The 16,672-nt window shown below is 37.7% G+C and overlaps 1 protein-coding gene across 3 annotated transcripts in view; it reads left to right on the forward strand.

Moving 5' to 3' along the window:
• TMEM196 (transmembrane protein 196) overlaps positions 1-16,672 on the forward strand; it is a 34,355-nt gene that overhangs the window by 5,956 nt on the left and 11,727 nt on the right. For all 3 annotated transcript variants that reach the window (XM_075211250.1, XM_075211248.1, XM_075211251.1), the window contains exons 2-3: positions 11,410-11,466; positions 12,759-13,001. In XM_075211250.1, the coding sequence (XP_075067351.1) occupies positions 11,410-11,466; positions 12,759-13,001 (300 nt within the window). The remainder of the gene's footprint in view (positions 1-11,409; positions 11,467-12,758; positions 13,002-16,672) is intronic.

A 16,672-nucleotide genomic window follows, 5' to 3' on the forward strand; every position in this document is an offset into this window, starting at 1 on the left:
CTTCCAAATACCTTACATGTGCATTGTATCAGTTGGTATCACTTCAAACCATGACCAGGAGCAGAGGAGTAACAGTGCAGCGTCCTGCCCCTCTGAAGAGGTCCCGTTCCGCACTTTTGACAGCAGAGCTGGGGCCTCGGAAGAATTAGGGGCCACAGAGGGTGATGGGCACTGCTAGGCCCCCTTCTCCTCCGGGCCCCTTACCCGCACTCCCTGCATCCCCTATTGGTATGCCCCAGTTCTAGAGCCCACCTACTGGGTGAAGTTGGAGGATGGGAAGAGCTGCAGATTAATAGTTTACCTGTAACTTTCCAGGAAGGGTAGGAAGTGGTCTCATCAGAAATGCTGTCAAGAAAATGGAGAGAAATCCAATCTAATCCCAAAAGAAATGGGTCCTTGAGGACTGGGGAATTTTTATCAGACCTGCTCATGGGTTACTAAAAGAGCACTCTCAGTTATAAATACAATTAGCTGGTGTGATCTTTTCCTTTCACTGAACAGCAAAAACTGCACACTAATAGCTGGGAATATGTATAATATAAATAAGAGTTATGCTGGTGCAAACCTACTGTTATATTTACTGTTGTATTTTGTACAATATATACAATTTTGTTACACAGTGATGTACACAGAAATTGTCAAGCAGAGGTCCTCTGTTCAGTGAAGCTTACAAGAATGCAGAAGAGATTTGTCCAAGGACATGAGCTATAATTTTCTATTCAAGCTAATGTCTCCAGGACATTTTCCAGTGTTTATTAGTGCTCCTACTTCTTAAGGATAATAAGGAACACAGGTGTAACAATAGTGCAGAGACCCCCACTGAGTCGCGTATATGCATTGGGTACATGCTCTGTGCATGCTAAGAAATTGTCCCCTGTCCTACTCTATTGAGAGCAGACTGGGCGGCCCCGGAGGTGAGATCAGCATCGTCTTGCCCCTATTGAAATTTATGGTCGATGCACTGTTGTGTCCGTGATAGGGATATGGAAACCAATGCACAGGAAAATACTGGTGTTGCAAATAATGAAATTGCAATTTTTTTTAGAAAGTCAAAGCAAACATCTGATTGGTTGCCCTGGGCAAAACTAAGTTTAAGGTTTGCACCAGTTTTAATAAATGTCCCCAATGTTTTATGCATATTAATTAGTATTCTATATGGCCATTGCTTCTGATTTGTGAATATAATAGATGTACTGGTGATATTTTAAAGAACTCTACTGCTATTTCTATTGTTAAAGTGCTTTCAGTACAGTAAGATACAAACGGCTGCATGTATTATTGCTAATTATAATTACCATGGTCTTAGTGCAAGCCCACATAGATGTGGATATTAAAGGAAACCTTTGAAAATCTGTACTGTGAGATTCCTGTTAGTTCTAGTATATAATTTAATGAGCAATGCACTCTAGAAAGACCAGTCACTGAATTGTTCCCCCCTCTATAGGAACTGCAGTGTGCCTTGATGACAACAATAACTACTAATTGTTTGGGTTTGAATATTTAAGTTCTTGTGCACGGTACTCTGAAATGCACTAAGAATTATTCAAATTAGATACTTTCATAATACCTTTATGTTTTTGTAAATAGCCCTATTCCCCAATAGAACAAATATAAATAAGTAATATGTGTTGAAAGCTAAGTGAATAGATAATGATAACTGATTTTACAGGTGGCGACATGAATGCAGCGACTTTTTCTATGACTGTGACTTGAAAACAGTGTTGAATGATGACAGCACAATGCATCTCTGGGCTAATATATCCCAAATGCAAAAATAATTTAATTTATACTTTTAAAAACTTCATGTATATTGTAGAAAACTTTATACATTTGTTTTTTGTTCTGCATATTGCCTTTAAGTATAAATAATAGAGAGAAAAATGCGCACATTGTAAGCCTATACCATCCAATGCAGAAGACAGAACGATATGTAGAAAGATAGATACACTGATTGGTGGGTCACCAAAATTATTGATGATATAGGTAGATCAAAGTCATAAACTTGGGTCTCAAAAATACAAAGGCAGAATATAGAATTAACCTGACAAAAGGAAAGGGATCTAGGAGTAAATATAATAGGCTGATTATGTTGCATAGAAATAGGAATTAGTAGCAGAAAGAGAGAATCGATGAGGCCACTGTATAGGTCATAACTGAGACCACACCTAGAAAATTTTGTTCGGTTCCGGGGGTCATATCTCTATAAGGATATAAATAATTTAGACATAGTGCAAATAAGAGCTGCTAAATTTGTGCGTGGTGTGCATTACGAAAGACATACAATGAAAAATTCAAGGACCTCATTGTTTAGCTTGGAGCACAGAAAATACAGTGGGGTATGATAGATACTTTCAAATATATGAGGGTTGTAACAAGGTATCGGAGGAAAACATTTTACTGAAGAAAAGAAGTATAAAAACAAGAGAACATGCACTAAAGGGGGTGGGAGCAGGTTTTGGGAAAATATAAGGAATACTTTACAGAAGGGTATTAAATAAGTGTCATAGCCTTCCAAAAAGCCTTCCAAAAGAGGTGGTAGCAGCTAATATGGCAGGGAAAAAACAGACCTGCAACAATCCAGACGAATGAACATGCCGGCACCAGAAAATGACGTCATTTTCAAGCCCTTTACTATTATTTGTGCTGTTAAGGGGGTAATGCAAGGATGCGGCAGCTGTACAATGTTTTTTACTAAAGTTTCTACATTGTACAGCCAGCGTCTTCTTGCATTACCCCCTTAACAGCACAAATAATTGTTGCAGGTCTATTTTTCAAATATTCGGCCTTGTCAGTCTGTCCTGAATGACAGCTTCACACTTCTAATGTTGGGGAAACTGTTGTTGGCGTTTTCGTAGTCGCAGTAAGTTACCCAACCCTTTATACTGTGTGCAAATACGGTAATGTGACTCTACTATTAACACAATTAATGCAATTACTACTAACACTATCAAACCACTTCCCTATGCTATTTGTATGCTGTCATGGGGCATAGAGCTAGATACTCTTGTTATGACTGACAGACGTCTTGTGCAGATGCCACTGTTTTCTTAGCTGGATGTATCTTTATACACTTTTTTCTGTACATATATTCTAAGTGCTTATGTATCCACCTCTAAATAAGGCCCTTAATAAACAAATTGGCAATTTATTATTTTCTATTAGAGCAATTTTTAATTGATCTTTTGTTGCTGACTCACAGAAGGCATCTAATTCAGGTCTCCGCTGTTCATGCCCTTCTCTCTGGGCTGGTTGTGACAACTGCATGTCACAGAACATTCCAGTGATGATGCAGAAATACTTGGTATTTAAGGTGTATAATGTGCACTTCATTTGGGGGCTCATTTTGAGTTGGACATACATCTGTTTGTTTTGCGTGATATATACATTTCTCTACTGCATATGTGCACCAAACAAGCAATCACATAAGTCCATATATATACGTTTTTGCGTATCTTTGATTTGCCTCTTCCTACACAGTTGTTTGTATCTATTTTAATTTTATGACACTTCATTACATTATTATATTCTGTAAAAATAGTTTAATGTGACTTTAGAATTTATTACTGACACTGTCAAGCTACATCTCTATACAAGCTCAATGCTATTGTGGAGCATTAGTATACATACTTGTACACCTGACATAAGTCTGGTGTAAATTATACAGTTTTTTAATTGGATGCATCTTGACTGAACATATGCATGTAAATATACTTTGACTTGAATCTTTTCCTTTGTACTTTTGGGGTACAAATGTGTCCACCTTTAAGTGAGCCTATTTATGTCCGGAGCAAAACACATCAATTTTGCACTCAGTGGCCTAGATGATCAATCCTAGCATATCAATGTGTGTGCCTGCTCTCTAGTCTCAGGAAATGCCTCCAAAGACTAAGAGCTAGATTTACTTAGCTGCGGGTTTGAAAAAGTAGGGATGTTGCCTATAGAAACCAATCAGATTCTAGCTGTCATTTTGTAGAAAGTACTAAATAAATGAAAGCTAGAATCTGATTGGTTGCTATAGGCAACATTCCCACTTTTCCAAACCCGCAGCTTAGTAAATCTAGCCCTAAGAGTGTGCCTAGGTGTTCAGAGTTGAAAAAAATCTCAATATGTGCACCATGCAAAGTGTCATCTTCCCACTACAAATGTAACTTCAATTATCTTGCTCCACAAATTGAAATGTTGTTTTTACACTGCTCTGCAAAAATAAGTGCATTGGTTGCACCAAGTCCACACTTACAGCCTCACTCATCCCAACTCATCAAATGGTGTAAACTTCTGCTCCATTGGAAACACAACCATCTTGCCCTGTGGACAGTTGGTGGAAATCAAAGCACATCCATAGAGGATTTTTCACTGTGTCTCTCCACTTTTACACTAAACAAGGTCCACAGCATTCACTCTGATCCCAGTGTGAAGTTGCTTAAGGGTTAGGAACCAATTGGATTGATTCCCAGACAAAGCTGCTACTGACAGCTGGTAGATCATACTGCTGGCAATTCTCTTATAATTGTTTGGATTGGGGGGAGCAGCAAAGGACTCAACCTTGCGATCATGATAGTTACACCACTGCTGGACTTTATTTTTATTTTTTTTAATAGTTACTAGCTCACACACACCCATTTACATGACTGACCTATATTTTTTTTCTTAGACGTAATAGAGGCTTTAAATTAAGTATTAAGTATTGAGAATTAAACTAATTATTGTTTCTCTTCCAAACCTGCCTATGACACCTCAAGAATGTGGATCATATGGAGTGGTGAACCCTATTAATATTCTTAAATAGCCTTTGGATAACTGTATAGAAATGTTACTTTGATATCTTATTGCTATTTGCTAAAGAGGATAATTGTCTAATAATATAGTCTTTTTACTATAAATAGTGTACTTTGTAAATTTAAAATAATGTATTTATAAGCACTATAATAAACTAGATACTACATTTTCTAATTAGGCTGTGTTACATATCTGTGCCTGAATAGCCTTTAAGACTTTTCTCATAGGGCCAGTGGCAGACACTAAGCAGAAGGGACAATTTGGACCCCTGACTACCTTCTATTATCAGGTATGTCACTGATCTTACTGAACATAATAGACTTTTTGACGTGAGGAGCAAAATGATAAAGGAACAAATATAATAAGTGTATTATAAAGGTAGAAAGAAAGTTGCTTGTTATTTGGTAGTTATGTCTTTTAAGAGAATAAAGGAACTGCAAGTCCAATATCTAGAAGTAAGGAGCTCAGCAAAAGAGATGAGTTAAATAGGTTAAAATAAAAAAATGGTCAATACTGTTCAATTAGGACTGGGAATGAGAGTCATTAAAGTAATGAAAAATATGTCAAGGACAAAAGACCTGGTATGTCAGACTAGGGGTCATACAGACCTATATTATATTATATATTTAGGTAGCACTTCCTAGAGCATATGTCAGAGGAAGAATGAAAGGTATAAGCTGCTTTGAAGTTAAATACATTAGTGCAGAAGAATTAATATACTTTTGAGAGGAGAGTTAAATGCCTCTTTTTTTAAACTTCAGTGAAGGGCTGTCCAAGATGTTGGGAGCTCGGCCAGAGATGTTGCTTTTTGGGCACTCTGCTTACAAGAGGAAAATAGCGAGCTGTGGGCGCCAGTGCTGGGAGGTGGAGAGGAGGAAACCGGGGCCCCCGACCCTCTGTATCTGCCATGCAGCAGGCCACATTATCTCCATGGGCACTGGTGCATGCACCTACCGCACCAATGGTAGTTCTGCCACTGATCTGGTTCAGTATCGAGCCAGGAACTTATGCATTTAAAAAAAAAAACTTTCAGTTTTGTGACTTCACCATATATAAAATGATGTCCAGAGTGAGGATACAGTCATTCTATTCAGTTGAGTGGCTACCAATCAAATGCCAGCTTAGAGAATAAAGTAACTGATTTTGTCAGTTAAACCACTCAGCTCTGCAGAGATCAAATTGAACTTGTTTCACACATACTTAAAAAAGTGTTTTAGAGAAAAAAGGAAAAAAGTCAACAGGCCAGATCCTGGTAAAAAGAAAAAGTCATACAACATAATTTATGAGGTTATGCAAGAAAGCTTCAAGACTTGATGGGCCAAATATGACTCTAAGGTATCATTTGAACATTCACATAGGTATCTACTGCTGTTGCTTGAGATTTCACATAATACGATTCAAAAGACACTTAGCCATTATTCCGATGACCATGGAATATTTATATATATATATATATATATATATATATATATATATATATATAAATAAAGAGATAGAGAGGGATAGAGAAAAAGAGAGAAACAAGCATAGTGCCATGGGCCTGTGAAGTTGAAAGTGGAGCTGAAGGATTGATGAGACATGATATGATGATGCGTTTTTCCCAAAGTATTGTAGGATGGAGATCCAATGATGGCTCCCATAAGGATGTCTCTGTAGTGCAGCGGATCCCAAACTTTTTCAGTTCAAGGCACTCTTAAGGCCTTCATAACTTTTTTAAGGCACCCCAAGCCAAAATAATTACCAAGTAGTCCACCGCCATTCTTACCACTGGCCCTGGCCGAGGCACCTCTGTGAGATCACTGAGACACCCCGGGGAGCCTAGGCACACAGTTTGGGAACCATTGCTGTAGTGTATTATTTATCACATAAAGAAAAAAACCTTTCATAATGGCGCCGAAAAAATAAATATAATCACTTATCTTGAATAGCCAAACAGTCAAGTAGCTGCAGCGCCGGTGCTAGGGTCCTTGGCGCCCTAGGCAATTGCCTAACCTTGCCTAATGGGAGCGCCGGGCCTGAGTAGCTGTAATATACAGGGTGGCTGCAAACCACCTGTGAGATAAACACCACGAAAACCCAAATGAATTGCAGAGCTGTATATATAAAAATAGATGTTAATAGACCTATATTATAGCCAAATAAAACACAATAACAAGCGTATATGTGTACACACAATCTATTGGAAAAGCACAATTCATGAGTAGCTATAACAGCACAGTGCATTGTGACTACAAAGCCTTAAAATGGCTAATGGGATAAAATAAATACAAACCCTCTTATCACTACAATATAAAGTCCATATCAGGCAGCTGTCACAAAAAATAGCAAGAAAAATGATCTAATGATTGATAGGTGGTTAGAACTCCACCCATGTAAACTGTGACGAATCCAATCATAAGTGTCCAAAAAAAAGTTATGTGGTATAGATGTTATGAACTTCATATTATTATGTTCATGGCTGCTAATTGTAAATTGTCGGCGATCAGACCTAATCCTCCACGGGCAAAAAGACACAGTTCTGATAAAGGTATATATGAATCCAAACTCAGTGCAATGGTCTCTTTTAAATTTTTACCTCCATCAAATATGCGCAAGTACTCAATGATAATGCTCAATCCTCATACCCAGCAATACTGTCCAGACAACGCTGTATTCTGAGTGGCTTTGCACTCCTTGACTGCGGTTTATATAATATAAAGCGGGTGCACACGTAGCTCACATTAGCCAGGATGGAACCACCAGACAAGCTCACAGGGCGCTGTGATCGCCAGAGAAAACAGGACGTCAGCAGTGAAATTGGCATTTGAATTCAGAGCACTGGAACGACAAGGCCGACTTTCCAAAAGTCAATGCAACGGCAATTTTGGCAGCTCTCTTGCAATCACCATGGGTTATTTTAGATTCAGTAGAACTGCAGTAATACGCTGATATTAGTAGTCCACACAGCCTGAAACAGCTTGGAAATAGCGTGAATTGATTAAAGGTCCCAATACTAAACATCCATGAACGCCTAACGCGTTTCATTACAATGTAACTTCATCAGAGGGAAAATAAAATTTAATTTCCCTCTGATGAAGTTACATTGTATTACTGCATTATTGCAGTAATACAATGTCGATCAAATGGCAGCCACTTAATGCATAAAAACATTCATACATCGTCAAGAGGTTCAGTAGTTGTTCAGTCCAAACTCCAGAATGGGAAAGAGATGTGATCTAAGTGACTTTGACTATGGAAAGATTGTTGGTACCAGACAGTGTGGTTTGAGTATCTTGGAAACTGCTGATCTCCTGAGATTTTCACGCACAGAAGTCTCTAAAATTTACAGAAAATGGTGCCCAAGCCAAAAAACATCCAGTGAACACAGTTAAGTGAGTTAAAATGCCTTGTTAATGAGAGAGGTCAGAGGATAATGGCCAGACAGGTTCAAGCTGACAGTAAGGCAACAGTAACCCAAATAACCATGCATTACAGGAGTAGTATAAAGAAGACCATCTCTGATTGCACAGTAGGTTGAATCTTGAAATGGATGGCCTACAGCAGGAGAAGACCACATCGGGTTCCACTTCTGTATGCTAAGACCAAAAAACTAAGGCAACAGTGGGCACAGGCTCACCCAAACTGGACAGATGATGACTGGAAAAACATTGCCTCGTCTGACGAGTCTCGATTTCTGCTTGTACATGCAGATGGTAGGGTCAGAATTTAGCATAAACAACATGAAATCATGGATCCTTCCTGCTTTGTTTCAATGGTGCAGGCTGCTGGTGGTGGTGGTTTAAGGATGTGGGGAATGTTTTCATGGCATACATTAGGCCCTTTAATACCAACTGAACATTGTTAAAATGTCACAGCCTACCTGAATATTGTTACCGACCATGTGCATTCCCTTATAGCTACAGCCTACCCATCTTCTATTGACTTCTTTCAGCAGGTCAACAAGGACCAGAATCTCCAAGGAACGTTTACCGACACATTGTTAAATCCACGCCACAAAGAATTCAGACTGCTCTTTTCTTTCTACCCTGTAATAGAAATTTATACCTAATAAAGTCCTAATAAAATTGCCACTCACTGTGTGTGTATATATATATATATATATATATATATATATATATATATAAATATATATACATATGTGTACACAAGAATGATTATTCAAACCAGTTGGTAATATTACATTACCATTCCCCAGCAGGGCTCTTCTGCTACCTCCAACACATATTGCATGTTGCGCTCCAACAACAGTCTAGACAGCAGAATGCTTCAAATTTGGCGCAGCTTTTTCTGTTGCTAGGCATTGCATCTGTCACATGATGAAACAATGCTGCATAAGCCCATGGCTCTGCCTGCCTTTAGAGAGGAATCTCTGTCTGCTGAGACATGGCCCCCTCTTCTGCTCTGAGCCGTGGGCAGTCACAGCATCTATGCTTATTTTAGTCTGCCACTTGGTAGTACCAGGCATAAAACTAGCAAAATATTGCAAGAGCAATAGATGCAGAGGGAATTCTACACTGAATAAAGGCCAAATTCTATAAGATAAATGTGTGAAATTCTACAGCCAAATGTGGATTAATGCAAACATTTTATGTAAAGGTTATGAAAGTTAGCTAATGTCTATTTCTCACTTGATCATTATTAATTTATATTTTTGGAAAGAAAAGTTTATACAGTATAGTGAAAAACACAGTATGAAAGTAAGCTTATTTTAATTTCATTAATTTAAAACTGCACTTCTTTGAATGTGACTTGCCTTATATGAATTAATATGCACCTAGCTCTGTGGATTTGTGTATACATCTGAAAATGGCATGGTGGAAATAGTGAAAATAGCATTTGAAAGTGCAGCCTATTAGCACTTTAGCACCACACTGTTTATTATGTAAACTGTTTTATTTTTCTCCTAAAAGGGTTTAAAATTAGCCCCGACAGTGAGGGGACAGCAGGACTGCCTTTATTACATGTGTCACTTTTGCATGTTTGATAGTTTTTATTACATTAATCCAACTGTGCCTAATAGTGTGCTATACTGCAGAAGTGCAATTGGAAGGTGCAAAGTGCATCCCATGAAAAGCATAGACACCTAAAGACCGCCAACGAGGGGAACCCCCCTCCCCCAAATAAGCTCTCTCCACCCTCTTCTCATTTAAGTCATCATGTCCTGATAACAAAATGTCATAATTACATCTTGGTACAACAGTACCTCAAAAAGGTACTCAAGGTCCTAATCTGTACTTACTAGGCATAGCTCAATACCTTTGCAGCTCTGAATCACCACCAACAGTGGAAGCGGGTGTGAACATGTCCCAATGGGGGGCATGACCATGGCATGATGTGTGTCTGATCACATCCCGGGGTTGTGCGTAGTGCTTGTGCAGTGCTAGGCTACCTGTTACCCCCCCTCCCCTCAAACTCCATTCATTTCTGTGTGCACCAATGATAGGTGTATGCGGCAGAACAGTAGTAGTCAGGACATAACACACAACCTTCTGATCTGTGGGGAAAAGCTGAGGAATGTCATGCCTAAATATATGAACCATGTGTTACCCTGTTGCCTAGTCCATAAACTCTGACAGCTGATTCCAGCTTTGGGGTATCAGAATCACTGCAGAGCTGTGAGCACCACCATTGGATTGCAGATAAGGACATACCAGCAGGCAAGGAGTGGGATAATGAATTGATTGATAAATCAATAACTGAATTGACAGTGTATTGATTGCAGCATCATTCCTCAGTTTTAACCAGGTGTCAGTCAATACAATCAATCATAATCAAATATAAATATCCACTATAAAGATAATTAAATAAATGTATTACTTGTTGCCTTTTAGTAATTAAAATAATGTAAATATCTTCTAGTGAATTGAATCATTAGTAATCAAACTTAAATAAATACTGGTTATTCTAATCAATTACTACAAAGATTCTAAAAATGTATTCAGCAACATTTACACATTTGGAAGTGCTGAATCTGCCATCGTTGTCAAGAAGAGCCCATCTTGATGAAACATGGTTCAGATGAGGCATTCAGATAAATTAGCCATATGCACTACATTTTACCTGTCACCATTCCTTTCTTATCACCATAATAGTCACTGCTGTTCAGATATTAACTGGACTTTTATTAACGCCTTATGCTGCATTGAACTATCAGCCACTAACTCCACCATCCAAAAACATGGGATTCCTTTTTTAAACCTATGACAATTTTGCTAGTAGTAACACCATATAAACATGTTTAGAATGATGTCGCCATAATCTACATGTGATTCAAATGTCTTTAATTATAACTTATTTCATTGTATATAGCTCATTTTAATATATTTGGTGTATAGTTAGAGGTAATAAAGTATAGTTTCATCCATAAAATACATTTTGCTTTTTTACGTGAGCATGTGTAACTTATGTATCAACCGTCAGGGAAATGTCTGCAATGTGTGGGCTTGTGTAAAAAATATTAGATATATATCTATATATATATATATATATATATATATATCTATATATATATACATATATATATATATATATATCTATATATATATATACATACATATATATATCTATCTTCAATAACTTCGTACTAGTTACTTACTAGTTTAGTAAATACATGTTTTTTTTGTTTCATTGCAGTTTCTAATTTGTGGCATTTGTGGAATCTTCTGCGCCAAAAAGAAATCTGGACTTATAGTAAGTGTTTGTCCGCTGCTGTCTATAAACACGTTGCTGTAAATCAATAAAAAAAAAAGTAATAATAGCATTTTCTAATTTAAAAATGAGTCAGGACACTGTGTGTAATGTCATTCACCGTTTTAATATTTTAAATACAAGATTGCATTTTTTTTAATATAGAGATGCTTTTGACCCCACAATCTTCCCACGTCATTTTGATAAGAGCCTCACATCACTACTTTGTAATGTAGTATATAATTAGATGGTCAGATTAGCAAAATATTTTGCTAGCACCTGCCACTACAAACTAGCCTACACATAGATATTATTGGCCTTTTACTGTAGCTCTGCTCCCTTGTGTATACCGAGTTTTGAGAAATGATTAAGTGCTATGACACTAGTGAAATGCACCTAAAGGGTTTGGGATTATATACATTTTGATTGTCAGGGCCGTGGCCAACTTTTAAGTTTTTAAAACCGGACTAGTAGATGTCTTCACCTTTATCAGCCATCTTTCCCGTAGAACAAGATGTGTTCGGAGGCACTCAGATGCCCCAGGACTTAACTCTATGGTAGTAGAAACTTATCAGTGTAACTGCAGCGCTGGGTAAGGACCAGAATACTGGAGGCAGAAACCAGAGACAGGCCTAGGTTGTAGCTCATGGCAGGTGAAGCAGGAAGCAGGCAAATGGTCAAAAGGACACAAGCAAATGAGCAGGGTCCAGAAAACAAGCCAAGGTCACAACAGGTGGACAAATCTAGGACAGCAAGATATCCAAAGAAGCAGGTTAGCAAACTGTGAGGCACACAAACCGGCAGGGAGGATAAGCCCTCCCTTAAATATAAATATGGCCTAATCAGAAAGCAGGGAGAAAGGGGGGAGGGCCTGAACAGCCACAGGAGGCTGTAATTATTTAAACACAAGTTGCCTAATAAACCTAATGATTAGACCGTAAATATGCATGCGCCCAGCTGTCACACTTGCGGGGATGTGTCGCTAATTACCAAGGAGGAGGAGAGCGGAACTGACGCCCCAGCTGTTGCCATGGCAGCGGTATGCAGCTCTGGGAGACAGGGAGCGAGCCGTTGCAGCTTGCGACAGAGCCGCTGCAGCTCGTAACATTGACACTCTTGCACCAAACAGGTTTTTTAATGTTCCTGCGGCCTTTAATAGTGAAATATTGTAACACTGCTTCTAGTTCCTTTTATTATTCGTACTACTACTGTCCTTTATAAGAAGCCAGAACCATGGGTTGTTAACTCCCATACTCTACTTACAGAAACTAATTTTTTTTCTTTCCGCATTGCAGATGATTCTCTTTTCTGCCTGCTGCATCGGTGGACTCATTGGAGGCATCCTAAACATTCAGTTCTTACGTACACTCTCCAAAAAATCCTCATTACACCTCGCTTCCCTGTCACTTGCATGCATAGGTATCTGCGGCTGCACCATATCTACGTGGCTTACTTGTCGTCTGGCCAGTTATGAACAAAGAAGGATGTTGTTAGAAAGAGAACATTCACTTCATCACTCTCATGAAATGACAGAAAAGGTAAATCAATGAGTTGTATCTGGGTCAGTGAGACTGATGAAGGGGCCAAGGAATGACTATTTAGCTGGGTTGGACTTCAAATAAAAACAATGATGGACTACAACATGTATTGTTAATTTCTTTTGTTTAACTGTTTATTTTCAACAGGCACAGAATACAATAAAATATAGTCAACTTGGAATAAATATATATAGCCTGCTTATATTCATCATATTATGTAGCAAAAATATAGAAAGTACAATTGTTAATTTTAGACTAGAGGGTTGTTGAAGGTAGGAAAGGGGGAGGAGTCTACAGTAGAGCAAACATTTGTTTAAGATGGTCGTGGTAGGACATGGTAGCTTTACATAGAGGTTATAGGGAAAAGGTAAATGTAGCTCTTATAAAGGGGATCTGGGCAAATCCTAACCTTCTCCAGAGGTCCAAAGGGTCCAGACTTGGGTGAAAAAAATATGGTATGTCGTGAAGGAAGTAGGTAATTTATTCCCTGGATGCTACAGGCCAGATATGTTTTTTTTTAATTATGATAAAAGGGGAGGGTCTGTTTACTTCCAGTGGACTACAATGGCCAAGTGTGACACTGACAAGATACAGAAGGCTACAGAAGACTAGCTTTATAGAGTATTCAGCTACATTTTGAGGAGGGTAGTAAGGGAAGAAGATCCAAGGATATTTCAGTATTGGGGCTTCAAGCAAGGACTAAATGAATCTTTGGACCTTATCCCAAAAGAGAGAATTTTTTAGGCAGGTCCACCATATATGATAAAAAGATCCCCTATAGCCACAGTTCTTCCAACAGGCCTTGTTGGCTGTAGTGTACATCTTATGAACTTTTCGAGCATAAGGTAGTAGTATATTTTGTATACTGTTTCCTTGATTGAAGTAGAAATGGATATTCTGGCTTTTCTGTCTCTAATCTTTTCCTAGTAGTCTTCTTCAGGGGGATGGCAAAGGTCAGAATCCAAGTCACATTTTCTGTCTTCTGTGAAATTCTGTTAGTTTATGTAAGAGCATAATATTATTCCTATCCACAAGGTAGTTTTTAAACATAATGGGCATGATTCACCCAATGCACGCATTCCAAGCTCAACATGCATTGGTTCAAAAATGCACGTAAAGTGACTCTGCATACTCCCAAATTCAACAAGGAACGGATCTGAAGATGCGTACGCTGATGAATTTGAATAAAGGTCTGCTCTGCTCTACTACACAAGACACTGCAGCATATGCACCTATGTGGATTATAAATTCTCAAAAGAATGCACAGGAAAAAAAATTAAATGAATGTCACCTGTTAATACTACAGGCATTCGTGATAAAATAGTAAAAAAAAAAAAAGTGTTAGAATTTTGTTTTTCCCCATGAAATACATTTATTAGGAAGTTCTTAATGTCTACTGAACATAAAATACATTTTTACAGTTGCTCCTGATTGCAAACACATGTTATAGCATGCATACGAGACTGTCATCACTACCGATCAGGACTTAGACTAGCTCTGTAGCAAAATATCCGGCAGATATCTACTGGATATCTTGCTCCAGCTACAGAGCTAGTCTAAGTTCCCACCCTGCTCACTCCACAAAATCATAAGTTGTAGTAAGTGTCCTTTGCGTGTGAAGACGGAGCAGACAGGACTGGCTCTGGGCATGCACAGAGTGATTTTGCGTACGATATGCTTAAAATCGGCAGATATGTGCCTTGATGAATCAGGCCCAATGTCTCAAAAGGAGAGGGTGTATGAAAGATGTCCTGTGATGGGTCTGAAAAGACAAAGCACCTGTTCTACAGTAAATTATAAACTATTGGATTCAATTAGGAATATTTTTGCTGGATATTTGCTAGTGGAGCAAGATGTCCATTTTCAGAGAGGGAGGTTATATACTTGATATCTGATTGAATCAAAGTGTGAAAACACCTGGAATCACCTCTGGATGGAAAATCTGGGTTGTCCCATATGGGTATGATAGGTAATGAATGCTTAAATAAGCACACAGGAATCCCATATTTTGAAAGCAATTTTCATAGTTGGTAGAGAGTTTAAATTAAGGTGCTTATGTGGTGTAGGAAGGCCCAGTGGAGACATGATATCCCCTCTGTGGTAATTCTCTACTTATTAGGTTTATACAGCATGATGTGGACTAGTGCTAAGACAGACTCCTCACCTACAGAAGTATGCTTTTACCTTTAATGACATTCAGGCTTTCTGGTGAGCCTCTGCAGGTCCATTTAGACCAACTCACTGAGTCATGGCATTTGTGCTTATTAGTTTTAATCAACTTCCTAAAGATAATATGCATATAAATCACTACTATCTAGAAGAACATACTTGTAAAAATTATTTATTAAAGGATGTCATTAAAATAAATTTAATGTTAAAATTATATTTATTCTGCCATAAACAGCATGAAAATAGTTGGTGGGGTCTATGATAAAATACTTTACTGATAGTGTTGACAATTAGAATTAATGTTTGAAGAAATAGGTTTTTTTTAAAAGGTGAAGAAATAATGATATGGATGTAAACATCACGGGGGCAGGATTACCATTGCCAGCAGCAATGATTTGTGCATGTTACTGTACTGCTTACTAATTAATACCAATGGAACAGAAATGGAAATTATATTACTACAATTTTGCCTTGCTATATTTTTGAATAGTTAGTTGTACATGAGAAATGAAAGGCTTTTTTTCACCTAGTCTAAATCAAATTATATGCTACAAATATAACGTTAAGGGTTCCTGGGGACCACAACAAAAGACATTTGCTAAAGGAGACCATTTGACCTTTTCAACTCCTTGCAAATATTTCCAAGGATCAACACAAGTTTATGGTTTAAATTATCAAATAGAAATTAGCTGCAAGTATTTTTGTAATAACTTTTAGACATTAGCGGATATTAAAATGAATCAGTACTTGGATTTCTTCTGCAAAAAGGAAATAAACACTATAATTTCTATAGTATTCTAAGAAAGTAAAGAATGTTTTCTATAGGTGGTCAATTGAGAAAGGTGCCCATTCATAGCTAAATGTGTGAATGTTACTCTTTTCATGCATTAACTACATACATTTGTCACTAAGCTCACCTCTTATTTCCTTCAGTTTCATTTACACTGAACGCCACATGGTCTACTTGTCAATTTGATACTTTTTTATTACTGTCTTAAACATAACACATTGATTAAACAGCTGGTAAATTTGTTCAGTTAGTTTTATTTTTTTCAAAAACACTTGTTAAACTTTAATTTTTTTTACCATATGCATTTACAAAGTAATCCTCTATGGGCAATTCTCCTGTTTTTTTTCCGCAAATTGATTATTGCCTTCCAAAATCTGCTGAACTCCAAACTATGCATCAGCCGGACATGAACTATTCTGAAAGTTATGGCAAGAAAAGACAATGACAGTTTACCCTCCTCTACAACATATTAAATGTTTGTTTTTTTTAATTTAGTTTGAATTTATGTTTGAATTTATTTGTCACCTACAGTACCGTGCTCAGGGGAAATCTGTGCTCTGGTGACTTTACATTTAGGCTTAGATGGGAGTTTTAGCTTCAGGACTATGGGATTCTCTCAAATTGCAAATATTCTATAACTTCTATAAGTTCTGAAAGATGTTTGAAAAGTATATAGAGGTATAGGATAAACGCACTTAGATGTTATGCACAG

Source organism: Mixophyes fleayi, chromosome 5 (assembly GCF_038048845.1).
Source record: "Mixophyes fleayi isolate aMixFle1 chromosome 5, aMixFle1.hap1, whole genome shotgun sequence".
Taxonomy (NCBI): domain Eukaryota; kingdom Metazoa; phylum Chordata; class Amphibia; order Anura; family Limnodynastidae; genus Mixophyes; species Mixophyes fleayi.